Below are 24058 nucleotides of genomic sequence, written 5' to 3'. Positions count from 1 at the left end.
TGCCATTGACTTCAATGTTAAAGGCAGCATTCCAGTTACTAAGACAAAGAGGTTATCATCAAGTATTGAACATTGAAATGTAATTTAGAAGGTACAAAAATCCAACTGTGTTGATGTAAATGGGAAACAAAGAAAGAAATTTGGATTACAACACTACAAAACTACTTTGCGTAATAATGTGGAACAGAGCATTTTAAGTTTTTTATTACTTAAAAAATACCGTTATCATTGGAAGGTTCATTCAAAAACGTTTTAATTGTACTCTAATGGCTGATGACTTGAAAATTATGACGACTGTCATTTGCATTGATTATTTGGGGAAACAGCGAAAAATGTCAGTTGCGTAATAATGTGGAACGTGGTGTATTTACCTTCCAAAGACTGGGTGCTGTATCTGCGTATTTACCTTTAACAGCATTTTTTACGTAATTATTGACATTGACAGTCAGACCTTTTAGGCCTTAATGGCTTAAACATATAATTCCCCTCCCTGACTATTACCTGTGTTATATAAATGTACCTGTGTCTTGTATATATGTGTATATACCAGTGTCTTTATATGTCCATGTGGGCATTATGTGTATTTATGTAAGGTACATGACACCTGAATTTCTCCTCGGGGATCAATAAAGTTACTCTTCTCTACTATGCTTCAATTTGGCCAGTGCTCGTTGGAATGGTGTGGTGGTGGTGGAGGAGGAGGGGGAGGTGGAGGCATGAACATCCCAGGGAAGGCGTGGGGAGGCCAGGGCATGTGTGGCGGAGGGGGCCCTGCAGGGTACATGGGGAAGTAGGGTGGGGGGGCCTGGAATGGAGGGGGCTGGCGGAACGCAGGGTGAACGTGATGGTTGTCCATGAGTGGAGAAGGGGGTGGGGGGCGGAAGTGGGGATTCTGGAGGTAGTGTGGGTAGCCCGGTCGGGGGCCGTGGTGGGGGGGGCCGGCAGATCGGGGGTTTGGGGGCCCTTTGGATCTGGGGCCACTCCACGGCTGGCGCGGCTCTCGTCTTGGGGGCCTCTTGTTGCCTGGCTTCTGTTTCTCCTTATCGCCATCTGCAGGGAAATAATGGCATAACATAAAATGAGACCATTATGTACAACTTGGATATATATAATCTTGACTACTCCAAATCAGAATATTACGTCTTCAGAAAATAGCCTGATTACATGGGTAGAACCGTTTCAGTGATTATGACGTGTGTAGGTCTGGCTACAGTTATGGTCTTACCAGTCTCTGCGTTTGCGTTTTCTTGCCTCTGCACCTTTCTCTCTCTCTTGGCCTGGGCCTCCTTCTCATCATCACTGTAGTCCAAAGCCTGAGAGACAGAGTGAGAGAGACAGAGATTTAAAACTCAGAACCACCAGTACATAACATAGAATATTTTCCCTACAACACCCTCTCCTTCACACTCTCAATACAAGAAAAACATCTAGAGAGAGAGAGAGAGAGAGAGAGAGAGAGAGAGAGAGAGAGAGAGAGAGAGAGAGAAGTTACAAGTACAGCGACCAACAAGCCCTGGCATGGGTCGTGGTCGGTCTCTGCCTGAGGTTTCTTCCTAACTCCCCCCCCCAAAGACTATAATGACTCTTCCCACGTCTTCCCCCAAAAATCTTAAATCAAGTGAAAAGTTAGTTTTTCCTCACGATACAAATTCAGCCCTTATTATTATTATAACAATATTATCTTTCTTTTCCTGCACAATGCAATGCTTCTTTTCTGAGCATATCTTTGGCATATCTGAGCATTTCGTTTGGCTGCCTCAAGTGCCAAAATGATTTTTTTTGGTGATGAAAATGTAGTGTCATCGTCTACTAAACTAAGGGGCATGACGATCACAACTCGAAATCATACCATAATACTATTAATTCGCTAACCTCTGGTGGGGGCTCCTGGTCATTCTTCCAGGACGCATCTGATCCCTTGTACCTGAGGGGGGGGGGAGAAAAAAGACAAGACAAGACATGGGTAAGGCGTTTAGTATGGTAAGCCTTCATAAAACATTCCCATTTCCTACAATTTAAGTATATATTTAATGAGAGATTCAAACCCAGAAGGTTTCAGGACAAAAAGGTGATCTGAGGAAGGCCTGAGGGAGTGGCCACGATTGAAGAAAAAGATCAAAACCAAAAGGTATAAGAAAAATCCAGTGTAGAAGTAAAAACCCGGCCATAGATTCCCTCTAACAAAAGGTGCTTTGCTGAGCAGCTGGTCTACCTCTCTTGAGTATTTATTACTATCACCTGATTCAGAGATGGTTGGATCAAACTTTTACTTTCTGAACCCTGAAGAGACAACTCTGGGGTGCATTTCTTGAAATCGTAGTTGCTAATTACGTTAGCTACTTTGTTGTTTGCAAGGCAATTTCCCATTGGCAACTACCCAAGTTGCTAACTGGCTAGTCACTACAGGTTCGAGAACACATCCCTGATCAAAACATCTGAACATTCTGGAGTGAAGAGGTCGAGAAGCGGATTCTGGAATTGTGTGCTGTGCGATATTGAAAACGTACATCCTCAGTTTGTCTGTGAAGATGTAATCCGTTAGGTCCTTAACGCCAGGGGCAAAGTAGACCGTGTCCTTTGGCTTCAGCTTCTTGTTGGCAATGTCCTTGTCCGAGTTAAACCTCAGCGCATAGAATGGCTGCACCACTGGTCCAAACACTTCAAACACCTGGGAATATAAAAATATCTACTGACCATCACATCGTCAAGTATAAAACCACTGAAAAATGTGCAAGAAGATCAATTGATCCTTCCATGTCTAACCAATTCTTTGGTCATAACCGTGATATTTTACTTCACTGCATTTCATTCATCAAATGATCTCAAGGGATTTTAAAAATAGATTTTAGGGCTTTTTGGACCTTCATTTGATAGGAAAGTGGAGAACAGACAAGAAAGAATTATTTGGGGCAGACTTTCCATGCGTTTCAGTACACAGCATTCTAGATTTTCCCATTCACTCTTGTCTTCACCATTAGGCCACATTATTCTCAGCTATTGGGGTTGCTGTAAGCCCAAGAGGATGAACCAATTAGACGTCAAATGACAACACTTGAGTATTTCCTCACCTTACCAACTGCCTCTCGGTCGGCGTTGAAGACCACACTGTCATCGTTCAGGGGTGGAGCGTCCTTGAAGGACTCTACAATCACTGCAGAGCACAGCAGAGAGACAAGTGCTGGTCAGAAACCACATGAATGGCGTGGCATGAAATAAAATGGTTTTGTCAGCTTGTTCATCCAAAGCACACACTTCATCGTGTAATATGTATATAAAGTTTTGGGATATAAGCCTCCATTCAAACAGGACAGTGTGAGGGGAAAGAGGGAGGGATGTGAGCTCATTGTCTCCTAATGTAGCTGTTGATTGTAATAAATGAATTATTGCTGATTGTAATTAATACATTACCGAGCTTGTCCACTACGCTGGAGATGAGCCCCATCGGCCTGAGCTCCGTCTCCTCTGGAAGGCTTATGTGGAGATCCTCAACTGCAGGCAACTCCTACACAAACACACACGTGTTAGGCATGCACCATTACAGGATCAAATAGACTGTGAGAGGCACTGGTAAATATAACTGAAGAGGGAGGTCAGGTTTTACTCTACAATTAAGACTGGTGGGATATAGCCCAATATGTACCACACCTCAGATCAGAAATTTGACTAAAATACGTCAAACACACGTGATGCTTGCACTGTATAGAACCATCTCTCCGAACGGTTGAGTGTGCTGGTCACAGACAATTAAAATGTGTCACACACTCACGTCAAGGAGGACTTCGTCTTGCGTCTTGGGTACTTGTGATTTTCCTTTGCCAAGACCTTCGTCCGGGTCGTCCTCCTCCAAGACGATTTGCAGGGGCTCAGACGAGGAGGAAGAGGAGGACGAGGAGGAGGATGTCGAAGAGTCAGAGTCTGAATCACTAGTAAAGAGAAGGGCACGAAATCCTGGTCAGCTTGAGCTTCCCTAGCACACTACACAAACACTTATTAACAAATCCCATGATACACAGGGCAGCTTTTTGAACATTTATTTTATGGAATGCTAAAAAAAATGTTGCCTGCTGCAGTGGCGTGCACAGACATTGGGGGGGGTGTGGGGGTCGGTCAAGGGTGGGAGAGGGTCATGTGGAACTTCCAGCTGCCTCACTAGGCCATAGAGGCTATATATTATAGTGGGACATTATTGTGACATGCTTTTTATTATCTAGCATGATGATAATTTCAACATGGACTACAGTACATTATTACAAAAAGGGCATTTTTTTTAGCAGGGCAAAGAGGCAGGTGCTTTAGCACCACCTCGTCACCTACGTATGCCTGCTGCTGATCTGAGTTCTCTTGAGTCTCGTCAGGGTGGTGCAACAGCTTATTGTATGGATTCATTCAATTACTTGTTTCGTTGTATTTTTACTGGATTATCTAAAACGTATAATCATTAATTGTACATGCATTAGTACAGTAGAATGTATTGATCCCCAAGGAAATTAAGTGTTAGAAATGTATATGGTATATAGTTTATGAATAGGGCCAACAGTGTCCTAATCCTGGTTTCATCGACACCAACCAGAGGGGGTTGTGATTTTGTTACCCAAATTGGTAAATGAAAAAGTTTACATGGATCGTACTCTGATGTAAATTCTTTTGAGGGAGGGAAAAAAACGTCAAGGTGACATTTGATGAAGTTTCAGGGGAAAAAAGACGTGGATGCAAAGTAAACTCTTGACTAGTCCATCATTAACCCGTAGCTGTGCGAGGCCTTTTGCATAATACCTACCTGTCTGAGGAGAGGTCGTCGGAGCTGTCACCTCGGTACTGAGTGATGTTAGTCAGCGCACCACATTTCTGGACCAACCCCACGCTGCTGGGTGAGGTAATCGCAGACTGCACCACCACCGTCGGGTTGTCAGTTGAAGCCGGTGTCGTTGCAGCAACCTCCATGTCCTCGATTATCACAATCGGACAGTCTTCCTCCTCCGATTTGATCTCTGTTTGAATTTCGTTGAGAGCGTTGATGGCGACATTTCCCTCTGAGGCAACAGTTTCTTGAACAGAGGATGGGGTGGTTGTGATGTTTGACACAATATCCATTTCAACTGACTGGGCACCAGTAACAGGCTCCCGATTGATTGTAGTGATACGAATTAGATCAACATCGCTGTTGGAGTCGTGATTATTTGACTTCACTGCTCCAACAGTGTCCTGATTTTTCAATGCTGCATGCTCTGTCTTGGAACTTGTTCCCAGGTTGGTGTCATTTTCGGTACAGGTAGCACTATCCTTTGTGACAGATGCATTGTTTTCTGTAACTTCAAGACTTAAAATGGATGCGACATCATTGTCGAAAGGGGGATCCTTGCAGCCCACGTCGCCATCCATTATCCTACCTTTGTGCGACAAAACAAAACGTGATAAGTACATTGTAAAAGTTGTCCTCCAGTTACTAGTAGCCTTATAATCCGAACAGTAGACTGTTAAGATAGTGTCGGAGGCCTTCCTGTCTGGCAAATGTAGGCTATGAAAACAAATAGTCTACAAATACTCACTGAGTTTTTAAAAACAAGTCTGACAAATACACTACAAAGCATGTCGATGTCAACTTACTGTTAAGTTGTTAGCTTGCTAGCTGTCTGGCTGTACAACCATTTGTTGAGGGATTCAACGAACTGCCACCGTGAAGTATCACCGGCCAGTTGAAGCAAATATATCGTCTATTTAATTACTGGACTGACAAATTATTATAGTTATTTTTCGTGTTAGCAGCTGTATCTAACAAATATATATGTAAGACTACTCTTTCCCCATACACGTAGGGTTCTACCACACGTGTGTTTGCCGAATTGCCGCACCGCCGCGCAACGTGGGTCAAAAAAGACAACATTTATGGGGAAGTGCCAAAGTAAAAGTTCAACGCTTTAAGTTATTTTTTTCAAACACTTGCATGGTATCACAAATTGATGTGTTTATTCAACTGGGAATATACAGGCAGTCTAATGGCCCTTATGATGTGCCATTTAAAATATATCGTATTATATGTCCGTCATACAGAGCAGGGTGTTTCAGGATCGGGCAGATTTACGATGTCTGCAACATTTTAAAATAAAAGCCTGCCAAAACTCGAAAAAAAAGTGAATAGGCCCACGCTGGAAAGGCAGGGGACTTAATCAGTGATCATCTGCTCTGCTGCTGCAATAGCGTTCAACATTTTCATTGTGCTCAACACTATAAATTGCGTTTTCAGACTGTTTTTTTTGTTTTGTTTTTACATCATGACGCACGCGCGCGCGGAACCCCCCCTCCCCAACACACACACAAGAACAGCATGTATCATGTATCTAGTCGCTAGTCTAGTGAAAATTATTTCCCTTTAGCCTATATTAATATGAAGATAACTGAATTTGTCCCCCACACAAAGGAGGACATGCATAGGCTAAATATAATTTTGAGAGGTAAACAAGACACAACATGCTTGCAATAAATCTTTATTGTACCACTTATCTCCTATGAAGAACAATTTATTTGAAGTTGCTATGTGGAAACTAATTTACAGTATTCTTAAACTAAAGCAAAGCACTGTAGATATTCTCTCTCATTCTCTCACTCTCCAATACATTCACATAAATAATTCTTCATTTGAAAGCGTTTTATCCTACATCCTTTGACTAAATACAAGAGAAAATTGTAAACAATGGTTGTAAGAAGATAATAATGATCTTATTATATATCACTCTATTTACATTCATTGTCTGAAAAAAAATACTGGCATGTCCCCAAAATAGGAAAGACTGTGCATGGTGCCACGGTGAAGCAAGTATTGCTTCCACCATTGATCCACCATTTCATCGCTTTGATCTTGTTTCATCACATCTTCCACGGGAGAAGCACACCTAGGCTCCTAATCGATTTACAACCTCCTGTCCTTTCCTTTGACCTGTGGCCTGGTGATGCAAGGCTCAATGTCAACGATGATGGACATTTTTATTCAATATTCAAAGGTCATTATCTCATTTGTCAAATGTTGAATGGGGGAGAGCCGCTAGATAAGTAACTCTGTGCTGGTTGGCAACGGAGAAACGTTATCCACGGCACGGCGGCGGGAATGACACTGAGGGAAGAGGCCAGAGGCCAGAGGCCAAAGGAAAGGATGGGAGGAAGTAGTCTGACTTACAGCCCTATATTGTTGCCAGCATGGAATCCACTTGTGGGTTGCTTCTGGCTCTTGGGGTTAAAATTCACTTCAAGTTGCCATGTTGGGTGCCACTTTACTTAATGTTGATGTCATATGCATGTCATTACAATGTCATAACAGTTATGCACGTGTCATAAACATTATGTCCATGTCATAAACATTTTATGACTGTTGGCCTTAAGTGACATTAGTTTATGGCAAAGACAAGGCCACCATGGACATAATGTTTATGACTTATCTATGACACTATTATGACACTGTAATGACATGCATATGACACCGGCGTCAAGTAAAGTGTCACTCCATGTTGGGCCACATGCAGTGAGATGGCCTTGTATTTATTACATACAGTATTACAAAAAAACAGACAATCGAATGAAAAGCATGGCTGGACAGGAACTTCCATTTTAAGGGTTTGAACAATGGAAATCAAGCAAATGTCTTCCTCATTCATGATAGAAACCAGTGGAACATTGTAGTGTACATAGGGGATAGTGAGCTCTGCCCTTGTGCCAATACTGTGGTCCTTTTTTATTTATTTATTCATTTATCATATAAAGGTCCCTGATGCAAACATACCTGTCAGTCATTACTGAATATGTCTATCACATCTACAGTTTTCAGTCTTGTGTTCTGTTATTTTTATGGCCATTTGTTGGGATGAACTTTGAGGTTCTTTTTCTTCTTCTGCAGTTTTTCTTGTGTTTTCTGTTTTCTGTTTTATGGCCATTCGTTGTGGTGAATTATGTGGTTCTTCTTGTTCTTATCAGTCATTGCTGAATAGGTCTCATCACAGCTTCAGTTTTCAGTCTTGTGTGTTACTCTGTTATGGCCATTTGTTGTGGTGAACTTTGTGGTTCTTCTTCTCGTTCTTCTAGGCCTCATCACAGCTTCACTTTTCAGTCTTGTGTGTGTTTTCTCTGTTATGGCCATTCGTTGTGGTGAACTTTGTGGTTCTTCTTCTTCTCGTTCTTCTCCTTCTGCAGCCTCTCCAGCTCGGCCTCGTACATGATCTCCTGGATCAGGTACTTCTCCCTGCGCATACGGTCCCGCAGGTCCTTCGGAAGGTCTGGGATCAGGTAAGCGATGAGGTTCTTGATGGTGAAGACCATGTGCTGTGTAAGAGAGGTTAAAGAGAGGACAATCAGCGAAAATGATTGTGTAAGAACAACACATGTGTGCAACAACTACAGTGCCAATAAACAGAGATGTATAAAGTAGAAAAGAAGTACTGTTTCAGATGTAATTAATTACACTACTAGTAGTTTAATGTTACATTGTTGCAACTGCAAATGTGATATACACAGCTGTAGCCCTACTGAACAAGAGATGAACAATGACCAGCTATTCAGCCTCAGCATGCATGTATTGTCTTGTCTTGTTTTGTCCTGTTTTGGCAAGTCTTGTCCAATGTCTGTGAGAATGACCGAAGCCACGCCAAAGACAATTTTCTGTTTCATGTGTAACATGAAGTTTTATCTTATCTTATCTTACTGCTAGTGTTGTACTTATTACATCCATAATAGTGCTTCTGTTTCTACTTTTTACATCTCTGCCAATAAGCAACAGCAACAATAAGAAACATCATCATCAGCTTTGTGACTGTCATCATCATCAGCGTCATCATCATCGTCACTACAATTCATTTAATTTATAGATAAGTATAGATGAAGTGTTTCTTGCCCTTGGCACGTTGTGACTCAGCAAAACCTTAGGCTTATCCTTTCCCTCGGAATTCTGCTTAATTGCTATTTTAAGGCCTTACCTCTATACTGTCCAGAGATACACACACCTGAACTAAACTCTGCACTCTGTAAACCGCCAGACACACACTGTATGACTCATCACATCCGGCGCTGTACAGGGCTGCACTGGGGGAGAAATAGGGCCTGGGCGCTTCAGGCTTAAAGGGGCCCCTCATAATTACTGACTCAGAACTGAATCGCCGGTGGGCCTCGCACCCTCATGGGCCCCTATTTTCAGAAATGTAAAAAAACCAATTAATTAAAAAAATAATAAATCTGAGAATAGGGGCCCACGAGGGTTCAGGGCCCACCGGGAAATGCCTAGTATGCCAGATGGCCAGTCCAGCCCTGTCTGGCGCCGTATAGTGAAGAAAAAGAAAAAGAAAAGTTCCATCCGATTTGACCTCTGCGTCAAACTTGGTGTAAGATTTACAGTACAGAAGTACCTTTCAAAGAGAGCTGCATTCAAAAAGAGGTGTTAAAGCAGAACTTTAAATGGACCGGAAATGTTCTAGCAGGCGTTGCTGGTTGTTCATGGAAAGGCACTGCAGCTCAAGTAGCTCTTTAGAGAATATTGTTCCCGTACTGAAATGCTTTGCTGTTAGTTGAAAAAAATGTCACCAGAACATTGCAACTGCATTGTGCATTATTACACATTATTACCACAACATTACAGTCGGTACAGAGTCTTTAGTAACTCATTATAACTTAGTCAGGTCATTGGCATAATGACAATTGCAAACTCATAACAGGGATCCTGTCTTGAAAGGTAGTGTTAAAACAGAGTTTCTCAATGGGGGCTCTACAGTAGCCTCACAAGCCATCCTACCTACTTCCGCCAAAGGATTGGCTTCACTACGGTAGTCTGGCCGTGCTTCTCTGTGGAGTGCCTGGAGCAGTAGGATTTTGATCGCAACGCCCCCCCAGAAAATAGCCAATAAGCAAATAAGCGCCCCACATGGGGGCGAAAGGGGGAGGACGCTCGTGACAATGACGTACACATCTGCGCCAGAGCCATTGGTCTGCGCTATGTTGTTGTTGAGTAACTGCCGGCGATTGGGTGAGAGGTGTCCAATAATTTCAAACCATAACTGAGTGCAAACTTCCTGCTTCCTGCAATCGCTTCAGAGCAAACAAATGCCAGACCATAAATACGAAATGAAATGGTAGTATTATGGTATGGTCAGGACCAGGCTAGCTCTACAGCCCCCCAGGGGGTGTTGGGGAGCCCTAGGATGGCGTTGAGAAGGATACAGCTGAGAAGGGGGGGTGCTTAGCTGCCGCTGGAGTGCATTAGTGCATTGTGTTTTTTAATACTGCGGGGGCATTGGCATGCTTATGATGAGGTCAAGGGGGCGTTTGGGAGGCTTATGATGAAGTCCAGGGGGCGTTTGTTGAAAAAGTTTTGAGAACCACTACCTTAAAAGTTGGACCCTGCTATAAGTTTGTCGTTACCGGAATGGCAATGACCAAAGCCATGATGTACTGTATTACTGAATACTCTGTTTAATGTTGTAATAGTCTAGTAGTATAACGCATTCAACCAGCGTAACAATTTGGTTCGCTAAGAATGAAACTAACTTCAAATACGATGATGAAGGCCAGACGGGCAGCCAAGACGTGCCAGAACTGTAGTGTGTAGGAATATGGCTCTTCAGAGTTGGGATCCTCCCTGTAGTCACGGTATCTATGGAGAAAGAGAGCAACAACACTTACATTTTGGGAAAGCAATCAGATTTTTTTAGGGCTTTTTTGCCTTTAGTTTTTGACAGGACAGTGGAAAAGGGACAGGAAATGAGTGGGGAGAGAGAGACAGGGAAGGATCGGAAAATTAAATGACCCGAGTCGGAATTGAACCCGGGTCGCCGGCGAAGTAACCCAGTGACCTACCGTTAGGCCACGGCAGGGCCAAAACAATCCGACTTTAGGCTATGGTAAGTGCAGTGAGAATTTTAGATTATACACAAGCTGAGAGTGATGATTTCTTTTGCTTTTCTCAGACCATCGGTACTCAAAATTACCGGTATCTGACGACCAAATAAAGGGGATACATACTGTACTTCTTTCCATATTCATCAGGTAAATACTGTACATGTGAGTGTCTGAAACAATCTTACTAATACAAAATACATACTAATACAACAGACACACTTGCAATAACACAGGTTAAATGTAATGCAGTCTTCATTATACCCAAAACCATGGTTGTGACAAAGTCAACCGCATTCATACCTGCAATACCGCACAGGTTCCCCGAACAGCTCTGACCCATTGGTTCTCGGCTGGGACTTGCTCTCAAAGTCGGCCACGCGAAACACTGAGAGGCTGGCGTTTACATAGCCCATCATACACCTTGCACAACGGGACAGAGAAGAGCGGAGAAGCAAGCCAGTACAAAATCTATTCATTAGAAATAACGTGCCCAACCAGAAACCTAACAATAACCTTTGTAATAAAGCTTTTAAAAAATGTTATGTTTCTAATTAACATGAAATCTGCCTTATCTCAGAGTACTGTACACAGTTACTGGATATTATATACAATAAGCAAGACATAACGTGTAGCAACAAACTATCTAAAAGCATATAGCACAGATTAGCATGAGGAAGCATTACAGAACATTTCATGGCATAACGTAGTGCGACATACAGCATAGTGTAACATCACATAGCATTTCATATCCTCATTTCCTCTCACCTCTCCCCAGCACGGCCCTGGCCAGCACAGGGTCCGTATTTGTAGGCGTAGACCAGTCTGGGGATGAAATCGGAGGTGATGGCAATGACAAAGGCATTGCTGATGACTGACAAGATGCCAATACCCTCCAAAATCCCATACCAGATTCCTAAAAGAACGTCCAAACACAAATAAATTAAATGCATAATTTTGAATGCTAATAAGTCAAACGATCAGAGCCAATACATAAGTCTGCCACAAAAGGGGTTTTAGTACAAACGTTTCCAGATAAATCTCTTCATTGCACAGTTTTGTCGCTAATGGAACCTCAAAGCATTGCTGACAAAGAGTTCCTTCAACTTCCCTTCACACAAATGTTAAAACAACCACACACACGACTCAGGCTCTTACCAATGTCTTTGGCTTGAGATGGCAAAGGTCTCCGCCACTGTGTGACAAACTTGAAGGCATCCAGGCGGATTTCGATGATATTGTTCAGGAGGGCCAGGAGAGGGGCCAGAGGGAAAGCGGCCACAAAAATGGTGGTGAAGCCAAACTGCAAAACTGATGAGAAAAAAAGTCCTGTCAAAGTCAAACTAACAAGTCCGACAGGCGGACAACAGATGCGTCCGTCTATGCCCGTTCTGAACCTTTTTTGCCCAAACGCCCCCTTGGCCTCCTCATAACCTGTCAAGGCAATTTATCAATAAGCCTACCATGTACTGTATAAGCCTGGATTTGAAAAAGTACCATAGGATTTCAACAGTGTTGGGCAATTTACTGAAAAACTGTAATGCATTGCTGATTACATGTTACTGTCTTTTCAAAATAATCCCTTACACTACATTTAGCAATGTGGGGACCTAAGGCGAATTTAGCTTAGGGGGGCCATCGGTCCATCCCATATCACATTTTTTTTTAACATAAAATCTCTATTTTTGTTAGGCTATTTTTTTTTTAATCACGATTTTTTATTTAAAATAAATAAATAATTACAAACATAAAAAACAGGCAAACATTACAATGAATTACAATGAAACATTTCAATGAATAGGCTATTTGCAATTTTGCATAGGCCTACATTAAATAAACTAAAATGTGAAATTCTCTTTTCACTTTAATATGAGAGCAGTGATGTCCCCCCCTCACTGAAGTGTTATTTCATGTGTGTGCATGATGCTGTCACCTATTTGAAGTGACGTTGATGTTGGATTTCATGGAATACTTTTAAATGCCGCTTTGGGAAGAAAACAGAGTAGGCGACAGGTGAACTGTATTTCTGTCAAAACAGTGGTTTGCAGGCGTTTGCGTTTTCACGTGGATATTGTCATCGTGGGCCGTAACAGACAAACCGTAAGTTCCATAAACTAATCAATGAGACATTGGCTACGTGTACATGATGTTTTTAAGTCCGATTTAATAAATGCGATTTAAATAGATCGGATTAAGAGTTATTTTGCGATGTGTATACATGGCACTTTCACTTAAATGCGATTAAACGTCTGGGGAAAATAAAGCATTGCGATTGGACTGAGGACGCACGTGCTGAGCGAGCCAAATAAGGCACGGGGGCGTAGTTCAATGCCACCGAGATGCAGGTCATCTTCCCCACGAAAATCGTTGCCTCAGGCGGACTGAAATCACAACATTTCCCCCTTTCTCCCTGGATCATTTACAATGCTACATTAGCTACCCTGTTAGCATAGAAAAACGAGTGGTCAAATGGTAATGTGGAGTAACTTTGTTGTGCTTCATTACTTTGTGGGGCACTTTTACATCAATATATGGAAGCCACAACATTTATAGTCGCTTAGGGACTTTAAATTAAGCAAAACTTTCATGTGAAAATCAACAGGAAGTGCCGCCATGTTTTTCTCACTGGCAAAGAGCTTTTGGTTTGCACGCATGAGCTCCAGGCCAAAACTGAGCGACTGCCACCTTGTGGACACAAGAGGGAATCACAAGAGGGAATCACAATTCAGAAACCCATCACGGGAGGGCGGACGGACGGGCGGACGGACGGACGGACGGACACCAAAGCCTCTTATAGAGATGCGTGGGACGCATCTAAAAAAAGTCAATAGCCGTGTTTACATGGACACATCTCACTGGATCAGGTTAAATATAATCTGTTTAAATGAATTGTTTACAATGTGTATGGGCAGTTTCCTTGTTTACTCAGCTTATATGATGCACTAAACTCTAATATATTATACTCTTATATGACGCTCTAAGCTAAACGCTCTAATATATTATAATATATCATACTCTTATATGATGCCCGGATGCTCTAAACTACCTAATATGATTGATTTATATACTTAAATGTGCTTAAATGTGTACTTACTGTGTATTTAAAGTGTATTTACGGTTAACAGTATGCATATTTGATTGGTTTATTAATCAGACTAAAAGTGCCCACAGTGTAAACGATGCTAATGTGTTTTTTTTTTCATAAACATCTTAATGGTGCAATGTTTGTCAGACGTTGACGTACTCATCTCCAAATACTCGTCGAACAGGCCGTAGGTGTTCATGGGCTGGAGGTTGAGGTCCTTCTCCCACTGGGGGAAGGCGTCCATGGTCCTCTGGCCAAACTCCCTCCTGAGACGACGCTGGGTCCACCAGTTCTGTATCAGCCTATAGGGGGGGAAGCAGGGTACATTATTATATACAACAAAAGAGTTTCAGTTAGTGAAACTGAACTGATTTTACATGAAATTTAACCGAAATCAGAGTATTGAATTGTACCAGTTGGTCTTTTGACACCGTTTGAAATGAGAAATGGCATCCATAACTCAAATACACTGAATCAAACCGATCTGAATAGAAAAGAATATGACTTCTAGACCAGTTTTGGGGCAGAAGCAGCATCCATAATGTACACCTTAACCTCTTTGTGCAGCACCGAAATTGTAATGACAAAGTTAGTTAAAGGTTCTCGCCGACGGTGTGTGTGTGTACACAAACTAGCACTGCCATTAACATGCTCTTCTCGAGTCAGAAAGTTAATGGTGCATTTATTGCAACTCACCACCAACAAATTCCTCCCAAACAAGTCCGACAGGCGGACAACAGATGCGTCCGTCTATGCCCGTTCTGAACCTTTTTTGCCCAAACGCCCCCTTGGCCTCCTCATAACCTGTCAAGGCAATTTATCAATAAGCCTACCATGTACTGTATAAGCCTGGATTTGAAAAAGTACCATAGGATTTCAACAGTGTTGGGCAATTTACTGAAAAACTGTAATGCATTGCTGATTACATGTTACTGTCTTTTCAAAATAATCCCTTACACTACATTTAGCAATGTGGGGACCTAAGGCGAATTTAGCTTAGGGGGGCCATCGGTCCATCCCATATCACATTTTTTTTTAACATAAAATCTCTATTTTTGTTAGGCTATTTTTTTTTTTAATCACGATTTTTTATTTAAAATAAATAAATAATTACAAACATAAAAAACAGGCAAACATTACAATGAATTACAATGAAACATTTCAATGAATAGGCTATTTGCAATTTTGCATAGGCCTACATTAAATAAACTAAAATGTGAAATTCTCTTTTCACTTTAATATGAGAGCAGTGATGTCCCCCCCTCACTGAAGTGTTATTTCATGTGTGTGCATGATGCTGTGACCTATTTGAAGTGACGTTGATGTTGGATTTCATGGAATACTTTTAAATGCCGCTTTGGGAAGAAAACAGAGTAGGCGACAGGTGAACTGTATTTCTGTCAAAACAGTGGTTTGCAGGCGTTTGCGTTTTCACGTGGATATTGTCTTCGTGGGCCGTAACAGACAAACCGTAAGTTCCATAAACTAATCAATGAGACATTGGCTACGTGTACATGATGTTTTTAAGTCCGATTTAATAAATGCGATTTAAATAGATCGGATTAAGAGTTATTTTGCGATGTGTATACATGGCACTTTCACTTAAATGCGATTAAACGTCTGGGGAAAATAAAGCATTGCGATTGGACTGAGGACGCACGTGCTGAGCGAGCCAAATAAGGCACGGGGGCGTGGTTCAATGCCACCGAGATGCAGGTCATCTTCCCCACGAAAATCGTTGCCTCAGGCGGACTGAAATCACAACATTTCCCCCTTTCTCCCTGGATCATTTACAATGCTACATTAGCTACCCTGTTAGCATAGAAAAACGAGTGGTCAAATGGTAATGTGGAGTAACTTTGTTGTGCTTCATTACTTTGTGGGGCACTTTTACATCAATATATGGAAGCCACAACATTTATAGTCGCTTAGGGACTTTAAATTAAGCAAAACTTTCATGTGAAAATCAACAGGAAGTGCCGCCATGTTTTTCTCACTGGCAAAGAGCTTTTGGTTTGCACGCATGAGCTCCAGGCCAAAACTGAGCGACTGCCACCTTGTGGACACAAGAGGGAATCACAAGAGGGAATCACAATTCAGAAACCCATCACGGGAGGGCGGGCGGACGGGCGGACGGACGGACGGACGGACACCAAAGCCTCTTATAGAGATGCGTGGGACGCATCTAAAAAAATTCTGTTCATCTATAAAGAGTCAATATAGTCTATAATCTGTCCTGTGACTCATCAATGCTAGCTGCCGTTGATATTTAAGCAATAAATGCTCCATTTATTTTCTACTCGAGAAGAGCATGTTAATGGCAGCGCTACACCAGACGGTAGTGTGTGTAGCTCCGCTCCACCAGGGGGCTCCGGAGCTACACACGCGCACCGTCTGTGAGAACCAGGCTAAATTAAAGCTGTCAGTAATGGCATATCAGAGTTATTATGATGAGTGTTTTCAGCAATGGGTCAACGTGCCTGCCGATGAGCCCATCTGCACAACAAGGCTACAATACTGAGGAATTACGTTATATACATGAATTAAGGATTATCTTATGAATTACGTTATATACATGAATTTAGGATTATCTCGCAAGATTCCACCAAGTCCATATTACCTTACAGTTTCTTTTCACTTCACAGTGCTCTCTTTTAAAAGTATTTTGAAGATCTTTGTTCATGTGTTTGCATTTGTGTGTGTGTGTGTGTGTGTGTGTGTGTGTGTGTGTGTGTGTGTGTGTGTGTGTGTGTGTGTGTGTGTGTGTGTGTGTGTGTGTGTGTGTGTGTGTGTGTGTGTGTGTGTGTGTGTGTGTGAAGCATTGGCAGGTAGAGCAAACAACATGGCAAACAGATAAAACATTAATACAGTAACATCGATGTATCTCCCATCGGAAGGCTTTGACACTTCAAAGTAGACAGACCAGCAGATGAAAAGACAGAAGGAGAAACCATATGGATAGGGTTGGGACGACAATGGAACTTTTCAAAGACCCAGACCCAGTGAGTGAAAGAACCAATTGACGAAAATTATGCCTAAAAGATGTATCATCGCAATAAAGCATTACAGACAAACAACGTATACAATAACAAAGAGGCTTTAGATGTGTAATGGAAGGTGTTTCAGTCACTCAGAAGCATAGTCAGTACAGTAGTTACAGTGAGAAGTTTGGCTTAGCGCTAAATAGACCTGACGCTTACCACTAAGTGCATGGAGGTTTAGGCATAGATAAAGTCAACTAGAGTAAGGGCCTCCGCAAACTGGCTCCGACAAAGTGCTGCACTGCCAATGTTCGATTCCACTGTTTTCAACACAACCCCGCATACCGGCACCATTGTCCCTAGATGGCAGAGCTCTATTTTGTCGGAACCACCTCTTGTTTACCCATGCGTTGTTGTGATGAAATTCACCATTCGTTGTAATCGTAACCAACATTGTCGGAACCGATAGCGCTCCGCAGTGCTGTCGGAACGTGCGTATGCGGAGGCACTAATGCTCTTAAATGGGAATTCCTGCCAATTTCAACATGCAGTTGTTTTGCTCATGCTGCCCTTGACCTGCTAGTACCTGACAACCCAGCATTTTCTGTGCAGCTCTTTCTTTGATCCAGGCCATACTAAAGGGGACTTGGGTTTGTTCATTTTTGTTTCTCCAAAATATCTTAACATGCTCCAAATATAGTTAGTAGATAGTGCAAGTTGTGGAGTTATCAAGTTGTTGCGTTTTAATGTTTAAATGCTTTAATGCTGATATTACATATGCATTGAAATGATATTTGGAGTATGTTAAAACATTTAAAAAAAAACAAACCATGCCCCCATTAGAATGGCCAGGACCTCAGAAATGTCTGAATGAAAAAAAAAATGCTGTGTCGTCAGGTACTGACAAAGTCAAGGGTAGTGTGAGCAATATAACTAACTGCATGTTGTAATTGACAGGAGTTCTCCTTTAAAATATTATCGGCTGTTAGGGTTTTTTAAGGTTTACTTAATGTAAAGCATGCTTCTCGATTATCGTGCCAACCCTACTCACGGATATCCCAGCTCCATGAAGTTGTTCCAAGTTTGCTTGAGCACCATAATGATCCCCATCTGCATGAAGAGGTCTATAAGGCAGCCACTGGGATGGCACTACAGTGGGAGGGCAGGGGGGCAAGAGGTGAGAGGGAAGGGGGTAAGAGGGAACAGAGGAGGGGGGTGGTGAGAAGGGAACAGATGGGGTGGTAAAGGGGTACAGAGGAGGGGGGTAAAAGGGGTGAGAAGCAAGGGGTGTAAAGGTAACAGAAGAGAGGGGTAAAAGGGGTACAGAGGAGGGGGGTAAAAGGGGTACAGAGGAGAGGGTAAAGGGAATTGAGGGGATAAGGGGTGAGAAGCAAGGTGGTAGAAGGGAACATAGGAGGGGGTAAAGGGAACAGAGGAGGGGTAAGGGGTGAGAAGCAAGGGGGTACAGAGGAGGGGGGTAAAAGGGGTACAGAGGAGGGGGGTAAAAGGGTATATAGTGTGTGTGTGGTAGGGGGGTAATGGGGAACAGAGGAGGGGTAAGAGGAAAGGGGTATATAGTGTGGGGGGGGGGTAAAGGGGAACAGAGGAGGGGTAAGATGTAAGGAGGTATAGAGTGGGAGGGGTGGGGGTGGAGGGTAAGAAAGGGGTAAGGCAGTAAAGGAGGAGGGCAAGGAAAGTGTAAGTTAGGGGTAAGGAAGGGTGGCAGATTTCTCATGTTGCCCTCTTAACATGTCTGAAAGGAGACTAGCATTACCAGGCGAAGGTTACGGTGTGCCACCATAGTTATAGATCACTAGATGTCACATTCAGCCTAAGGGTAAATACAGGGTGCCGCCATCATGGTAAGGGGCTCAATTGTTTTTCACAGTTTCAGCAAAGATATTGCATTATGACCAACTACACCATTCTCCAATTATTTTTCCTCAAGGGTCAAATCATGTTGCGCAAAGGAGGCTGAGGGCCAAACAAACCGCCTTGTATGGGCACAGGTAGCACACATAAATGTTTTCATTTGTTCCAAATTCATGGTGGGCCAAATGTTTGCCATGCCCGGGCCGGATCTGGCCCACGGGCCGCCATTTAGAGACCAGGGACCTACCGGATGATTTCTATATCACCTTGTCCCTAATTGAATTGAGCAGCATCACTCCTGATGGCGGCGACCAGGACCAGGTCGTATTCATTTCAATAGACAGCCATAGTCAACATGACATGTGGCGCTCTATATCTATGGTATGCCACAGACGAGACACCACTGTGCTCACCTCCTCTAGTTTCCAGCGGTTGATGAGGCGGATGTAGGCTCCCGGACGGCCAGTGAACCTGCCCGTGAAAATAGAGAGGCGAGAGACTGTCAGGGAATGTAGGCTTTCAAGTGTAAAGAAATCCTGCACACTGTCCATTCCACCAACAAACTGTAATACAACATTTCGGTCATCCGACCTTCTTCAGGTAAAGGGAATGTAGGCTACAGTGTACAAGGTAGGGGTGCATTTCTCCAAACCATAGTTGCTAACTGCGCTAGCCACTTTGTTGGTTGCCATGCAATTTCCCATTCGCAATCACCCAAGTTGCTAAAAGGCTAACATCTACGCTTTCGAGAACAAGCTAATAAAAAAGTCTGTATTCTCACATATCATGAAGTTGATACTATGTATCCTGTGATTAAGATCACAGACCTTTTTTTCCCTCACACACAGCATACAGTACTATATGAGTCCAGGCCTCATTTAGGGTTTTCTGACTATCTGTCATTTAGGGCATTTCCGGGCAGGGCAACATTTCACATGGGCCAATGTTGTTGGGTTTTTTACACGTGTTAGAGACTGGCCCACATTTCAGAGAGGGGTGTGCAAAAATGCCCAGGTCTTTTTTCTGGTCCCGGTCTAGCCCTGTATGAGCCCTTTGGATGAGAACTGGTTGCACAATTTAATTTAAAGCTGCTGTCTACAGTTTGGCTGGGTGCCCGCGGGCCGCGGTATGCCTGTCTCAAAATCTACACAATCATTAAAAAGATGCTGTTAGACTCTCCTCGCGGTGTCAATATTTTGTATCCCAGAGTACAACAATGAATACAAATGACAATATGTCTCCTGTGGCACGTAAAGTCTATTTTTCCTATGAGTAGTTTTTTCACATGACGCTCGTTCGGCTCCGTCAGCCAAAGTTATATGTGGGGAATTCGGACAGCGGAGTGTGAAAGTGGTTGGGAGAGTCACCGTTCACTTACTTTTGACTCATTTAAGCATCAGCCGACTTGGGACAGTAAATAATTAACCTTTTAATTCTAATTTGTATCCCTTTAAATGTCTTACCTCCCGAGGAAGAATGCGATGTAGAAGGTAGAGCTGTTGAGATTGACAAACTGGAAGAGGAACATCTTCAAGGTGAAGCTATTCTCCCACTCCGATTCTGTCCTTGGCTGCTCTGTGTGTCCAAACAAGATTTGAGGAGTCACTAACTGAGATAAATCCGTCTCAAAACAAAAAACCTGCATGTTTCTAAGGAATCAATGCTATCTCCGTACAGACACGTACATGCATGTCATTACAAAACAATCGTGCAGAAATTGCTTACCCATGTATGTGTATGCATGTGATTAAGTTTAAGTGTTCTGTCTAAAAACAACACTATACTTCATCTTTGAGTGACAAACTATTTAACTACTATATAACTATTATTATGTGTATTATCATTCTATAATTTCCTGAATCCAGAACTAATCATCCAATTGTTGGGTCTATTCAGCAGGCTATTTTAACACCAAATCTAAACACAATGAGGTAATTTGAGAGAGCAGAACAGTGTTCTTGATTTGTTCATGTTGGTTTGCATTTCATTTGACTGACCAAATTGCAATTTGACTTTTGAATTTCACATGCAAAAAGGGGTCACCTCTGATGTCCCATACTGAAACATTTATCCACTATACCTTCCACAGTTCGGACCTTACCTAAGTTGGTGAGCGTGAGGGCAACTTTTTCATACAGCTGGAATGAAAGACACACCCACATACACATGCACGCACCACACACACACACACACACACACACACACACACACACACACACACACACACACACACACACACACACACACACACACACACACCAATACATACACAATTAGTGTATAAAGTAGTGTATAAAGAAGCAGAAAATTCAATAGAACCAATATCAAGTTTGAGCATATGTGTGTGTCGTGTGTATGTGCGTGTGTGTGTATTTGAGAGAGAGATAGAGAGATAGAGAGTCTGCCAGCCTGTACCACACTGTGTGTGATTGTGTGTGTGTGTGTGTGTGTGTGCGCGCGCGCGTGTGTGTGAGCCCATACCACGTTGAGCAGCATGATCATGCAGAAGTTGATGAAGACTGCGGTGCCTGTGGTGGCCACCTGAGAGTTGTTCCTGATGAGGGCCCAGTCGAATGCTGCAAACGTGCTCACCGTCACCACGCGGTACATCACGATGCCAAACACCGCCGCGATCACCACCAGGATCTAGCGATGTAAACAAGTTATTTATTCATTGATTTTGGGGCGAGAGTGATATGAGCGATGGAAGCGACAGAGTATGTCAGAAAAGCAGAATGCAAGCATTCCAACTTTCCCATTGGTTGTGGTGGCTGTCGCTGAACCGCATCATAGCTTATTTGCATAACATTGGCTGGAGTTCAACTACAAACTTGTTGCACTAGTCGAATCGCTTTTGTCGCGCGACTCAATACAAAGTAAATTATGTAGAGTAAACTGGTCCACTTCGGAAAGACTAGGCCAGGGATGACTGGAGCACTCAGATACTTTTTAGTATTTTATTGTGGTGAAAACATAATGACTGACGTTTCGACGCTGTGTGCGTCTTCTTCAGAGTCAAACCATACTGACATCACTGACCAGAAAATAAAGACATCATTCACTCCCTCAAAAATGTACAATGGTTACTGGTGAGGGGTGGGTCAAAAGCAATTAGCCAGTAAGGGCACTCCTGAAATGTTCTGACATGTCATCTGTCAAGTTCTGTGAAATAAATTCAAAGATAAACTTAAAAATAAACTTAAAAATGGAAAAACAAAATAAGAAACAAAACACCAAAGTGAAATAATCATAGTAAACTCAGAGAAAGCAAGAAAGGCATAATTCCTCATTGAGACCATTTGGCTCCACTGTGTTGAGAGTGTGTATCCAATATGCTTCACGTTTGAGCAATATTTTTACCAAGTCCCCACCTCTTGGAGGAGGTGTAATTTTGTCTATGCCCCAGAATTTCAAAGATGCGCATGAACCATGGTTGGCTTGGATGTAATGACGTGCAATGGCATAGTCCATATTTTTGTTCCTTATGGCGGCTTTGTGCTCAGCTATTCGCAGTTTGAGAGAGCGTTTTGTTTGTCCCACATAAATTAGTCCACATGGGCATTTCAGTATATACACAACATGTGTCGTGTTGCAGTTTATGAAAGTGTTGATTTTCAAACGTTTACCTGTGTGTGGGTGGGAGAAGTATTTAGTGTCACTGGAATTGGAGCAGTGCGTGCAGCGGCCGCATCTGTAAAATCCTTCCGGTGGAGATGGTAGCCAAGTTAGTTGTTTTGGTGGGGTTTGTGTTGTCTGCACAAGTCTACTTCGTAAGGAACGAGAACGTCTGAATGAAATTATGGGGGGTTCGGCGCAGATGTCTTTTAGGGATGGGTCTGACTGCAAAATGTGCCAGTGTTTACGCACAGTGTTTTTTATTTCACCAGCAATGTCTGAATATTCCGTGGAGAAACAGAGTCTCTGAGCACTTTCTCTTTGACAGGAGGTGTGCCCTGCTCGTTGTTCTCGCTCACTGGTAGGCTGAGGAGATGTCACTTTGGGCATTAAGTAAGTAAAGTAAATTACTTCCGTCGCTGGACTCGCACTTGGTCTATTCGTGCCTTAAGAGTCAAACATTCACCTATGGAGACAATGGGAACCCCCACAACTTGGAGACAGAAAGGGGATGGTCATTTCAACTATGAAAAGGAGATAAGCTACGGAAACACAATAATTGGGTGTTGGTGATGCTAGGGTACGGTCACAGGAGTCCAGAGTTCTGAAATGCTTTAATTATTTTATTTGTACCTTCATTCAATGATATGGTAGATGCTTTGGATAAATTAACCAACTACATTCAAGAATTGGACACCATGCTCCCTGACTCTGTTAAAAGAACATGCTGGACACGCTTAACATGCTTAACACGCTTAAATTTGGAGTGGAATGGCCAGAACCCAACAGAAGTGGAAGCGATCAGAAAAAACTATAACATTTCCCCCTCATTGACATTTTCTCTTTTACTTCATGACTGTTTGTCCTTTGAATTTCATCAGGTGAATTTACCTAATGATGGTCTAAGGCCGAGATGTATCCTTAATGTCCTAGTTTCCTAGTGTCCTAGTTTCTATCTGAATCAATCAAGTTATCTCTAATCTAGTATTGTTGGGAGGAGGCAAAAGGGTCCGTTGTCCTGGGCACAATGAGAGAGGAAACCTAGAATTAGGTGCCCATAACAATTACACAGTATGTTGAGTACTTTGAAATGACCCGGGCCCGGTCAAAGCTGTCAGCGACCCTGTTCTCTACCTCCAAATTGCTCTTTGATCACCGTGATGAAGAACATCAGTCTCAGCACAGACAGTGTAGTGTACTGATTAGGTCAAATGCTGATTTAGGTGCAATGGGTAGGGAGGGACAGCACTTAATGTTAGTGCTTAACCAGGCAAGCGTAACTATCAGCAACCCTCCCATACAAAAGTACCGTATGCTCTCTGACTGTTCTATGCTATACTGTGTGTGTGTGTGTGTGTGTGTGTGTGTGTGTGTGTGTGTGTGTGTGTGTGTGTGTGTGTGTGTGTGTGTGTGTGTGTGTGTGTGTGTGTGTGTGAGTGAGTGAGTGAGTGAGTGAGTGAGTGAGTGAGTGAGTGAGTGAGTGAGTGAGTGAGTGAGTGAGTGAGAGAGAGAGAGAGCGAGAGAGAGAGAGGGAGGGAGAACACAAGCCAGGATTTCCCCCTGGCAGCCACCTTTACAACAGACCCCACCTTCACTTGGTCCCCTTCAACTATAACTTGTATTTCAAATGTAATTTCTAACA

The 24058-nt window shown here is 42.8% G+C and overlaps 2 protein-coding genes across 2 annotated transcripts in view; both read right to left on the bottom strand.

Annotated features, from left to right (window-relative positions):
• Positions 1 to 363: 363 nt before the first annotated feature.
• Positions 364 to 5846, bottom strand: naf1 (nuclear assembly factor 1 homolog (S. cerevisiae)). The gene is made up of 9 exons (XM_063217334.1): positions 5605 to 5846; positions 4778 to 5387; positions 3767 to 3923; positions 3409 to 3502; positions 3069 to 3151; positions 2508 to 2668; positions 1873 to 1924; positions 1226 to 1313; positions 364 to 1050 (listed from the first exon to the last, which is right to left on the bottom strand). The coding sequence occupies exons 2-9, from the start codon at positions 5377 to 5379 to the stop codon at positions 653 to 655; spliced, it is 1635 nt and encodes a 544-aa protein (XP_063073404.1). The 5' UTR covers positions 5380 to 5387; positions 5605 to 5846; the 3' UTR covers positions 364 to 652.
• Positions 5847 to 7666: 1820 nt separating this feature from the next.
• Positions 7667 to 24058, bottom strand: part of LOC134464224 (anoctamin-4-like) — a 99844-nt gene continuing 83452 nt past the window's right edge. Inside the window, exons 18-28 of the mRNA XM_063217699.1 lie at positions 21283 to 21447; positions 20903 to 20939; positions 20265 to 20376; positions 19215 to 19272; positions 17981 to 18078; positions 14108 to 14250; positions 12022 to 12174; positions 11632 to 11779; positions 11167 to 11286; positions 10516 to 10621; positions 7667 to 8304 (exon numbers count right to left, since the gene is read on the bottom strand). Coding sequence (XP_063073769.1) covers positions 8113 to 8304; positions 10516 to 10621; positions 11167 to 11286; positions 11632 to 11779; positions 12022 to 12174; positions 14108 to 14250; positions 17981 to 18078; positions 19215 to 19272; positions 20265 to 20376; positions 20903 to 20939; positions 21283 to 21447 — 1332 coding nt within the window. The 3' untranslated portion in view covers positions 7667 to 8112. The remainder of the gene's footprint in view (positions 8305 to 10515; positions 10622 to 11166; positions 11287 to 11631; positions 11780 to 12021; positions 12175 to 14107; positions 14251 to 17980; positions 18079 to 19214; positions 19273 to 20264; positions 20377 to 20902; positions 20940 to 21282; positions 21448 to 24058) is intronic.

Source organism: Engraulis encrasicolus, chromosome 15, assembly GCF_034702125.1.
Source record: "Engraulis encrasicolus isolate BLACKSEA-1 chromosome 15, IST_EnEncr_1.0, whole genome shotgun sequence".
In the NCBI taxonomy this organism is placed as follows: Eukaryota; Metazoa; Chordata; class Actinopteri; order Clupeiformes; family Engraulidae; genus Engraulis; species Engraulis encrasicolus.
Note: the sequence above shows the minus strand (reverse complement) of the source record. Positions and strands in the feature narration are given on the sequence as shown.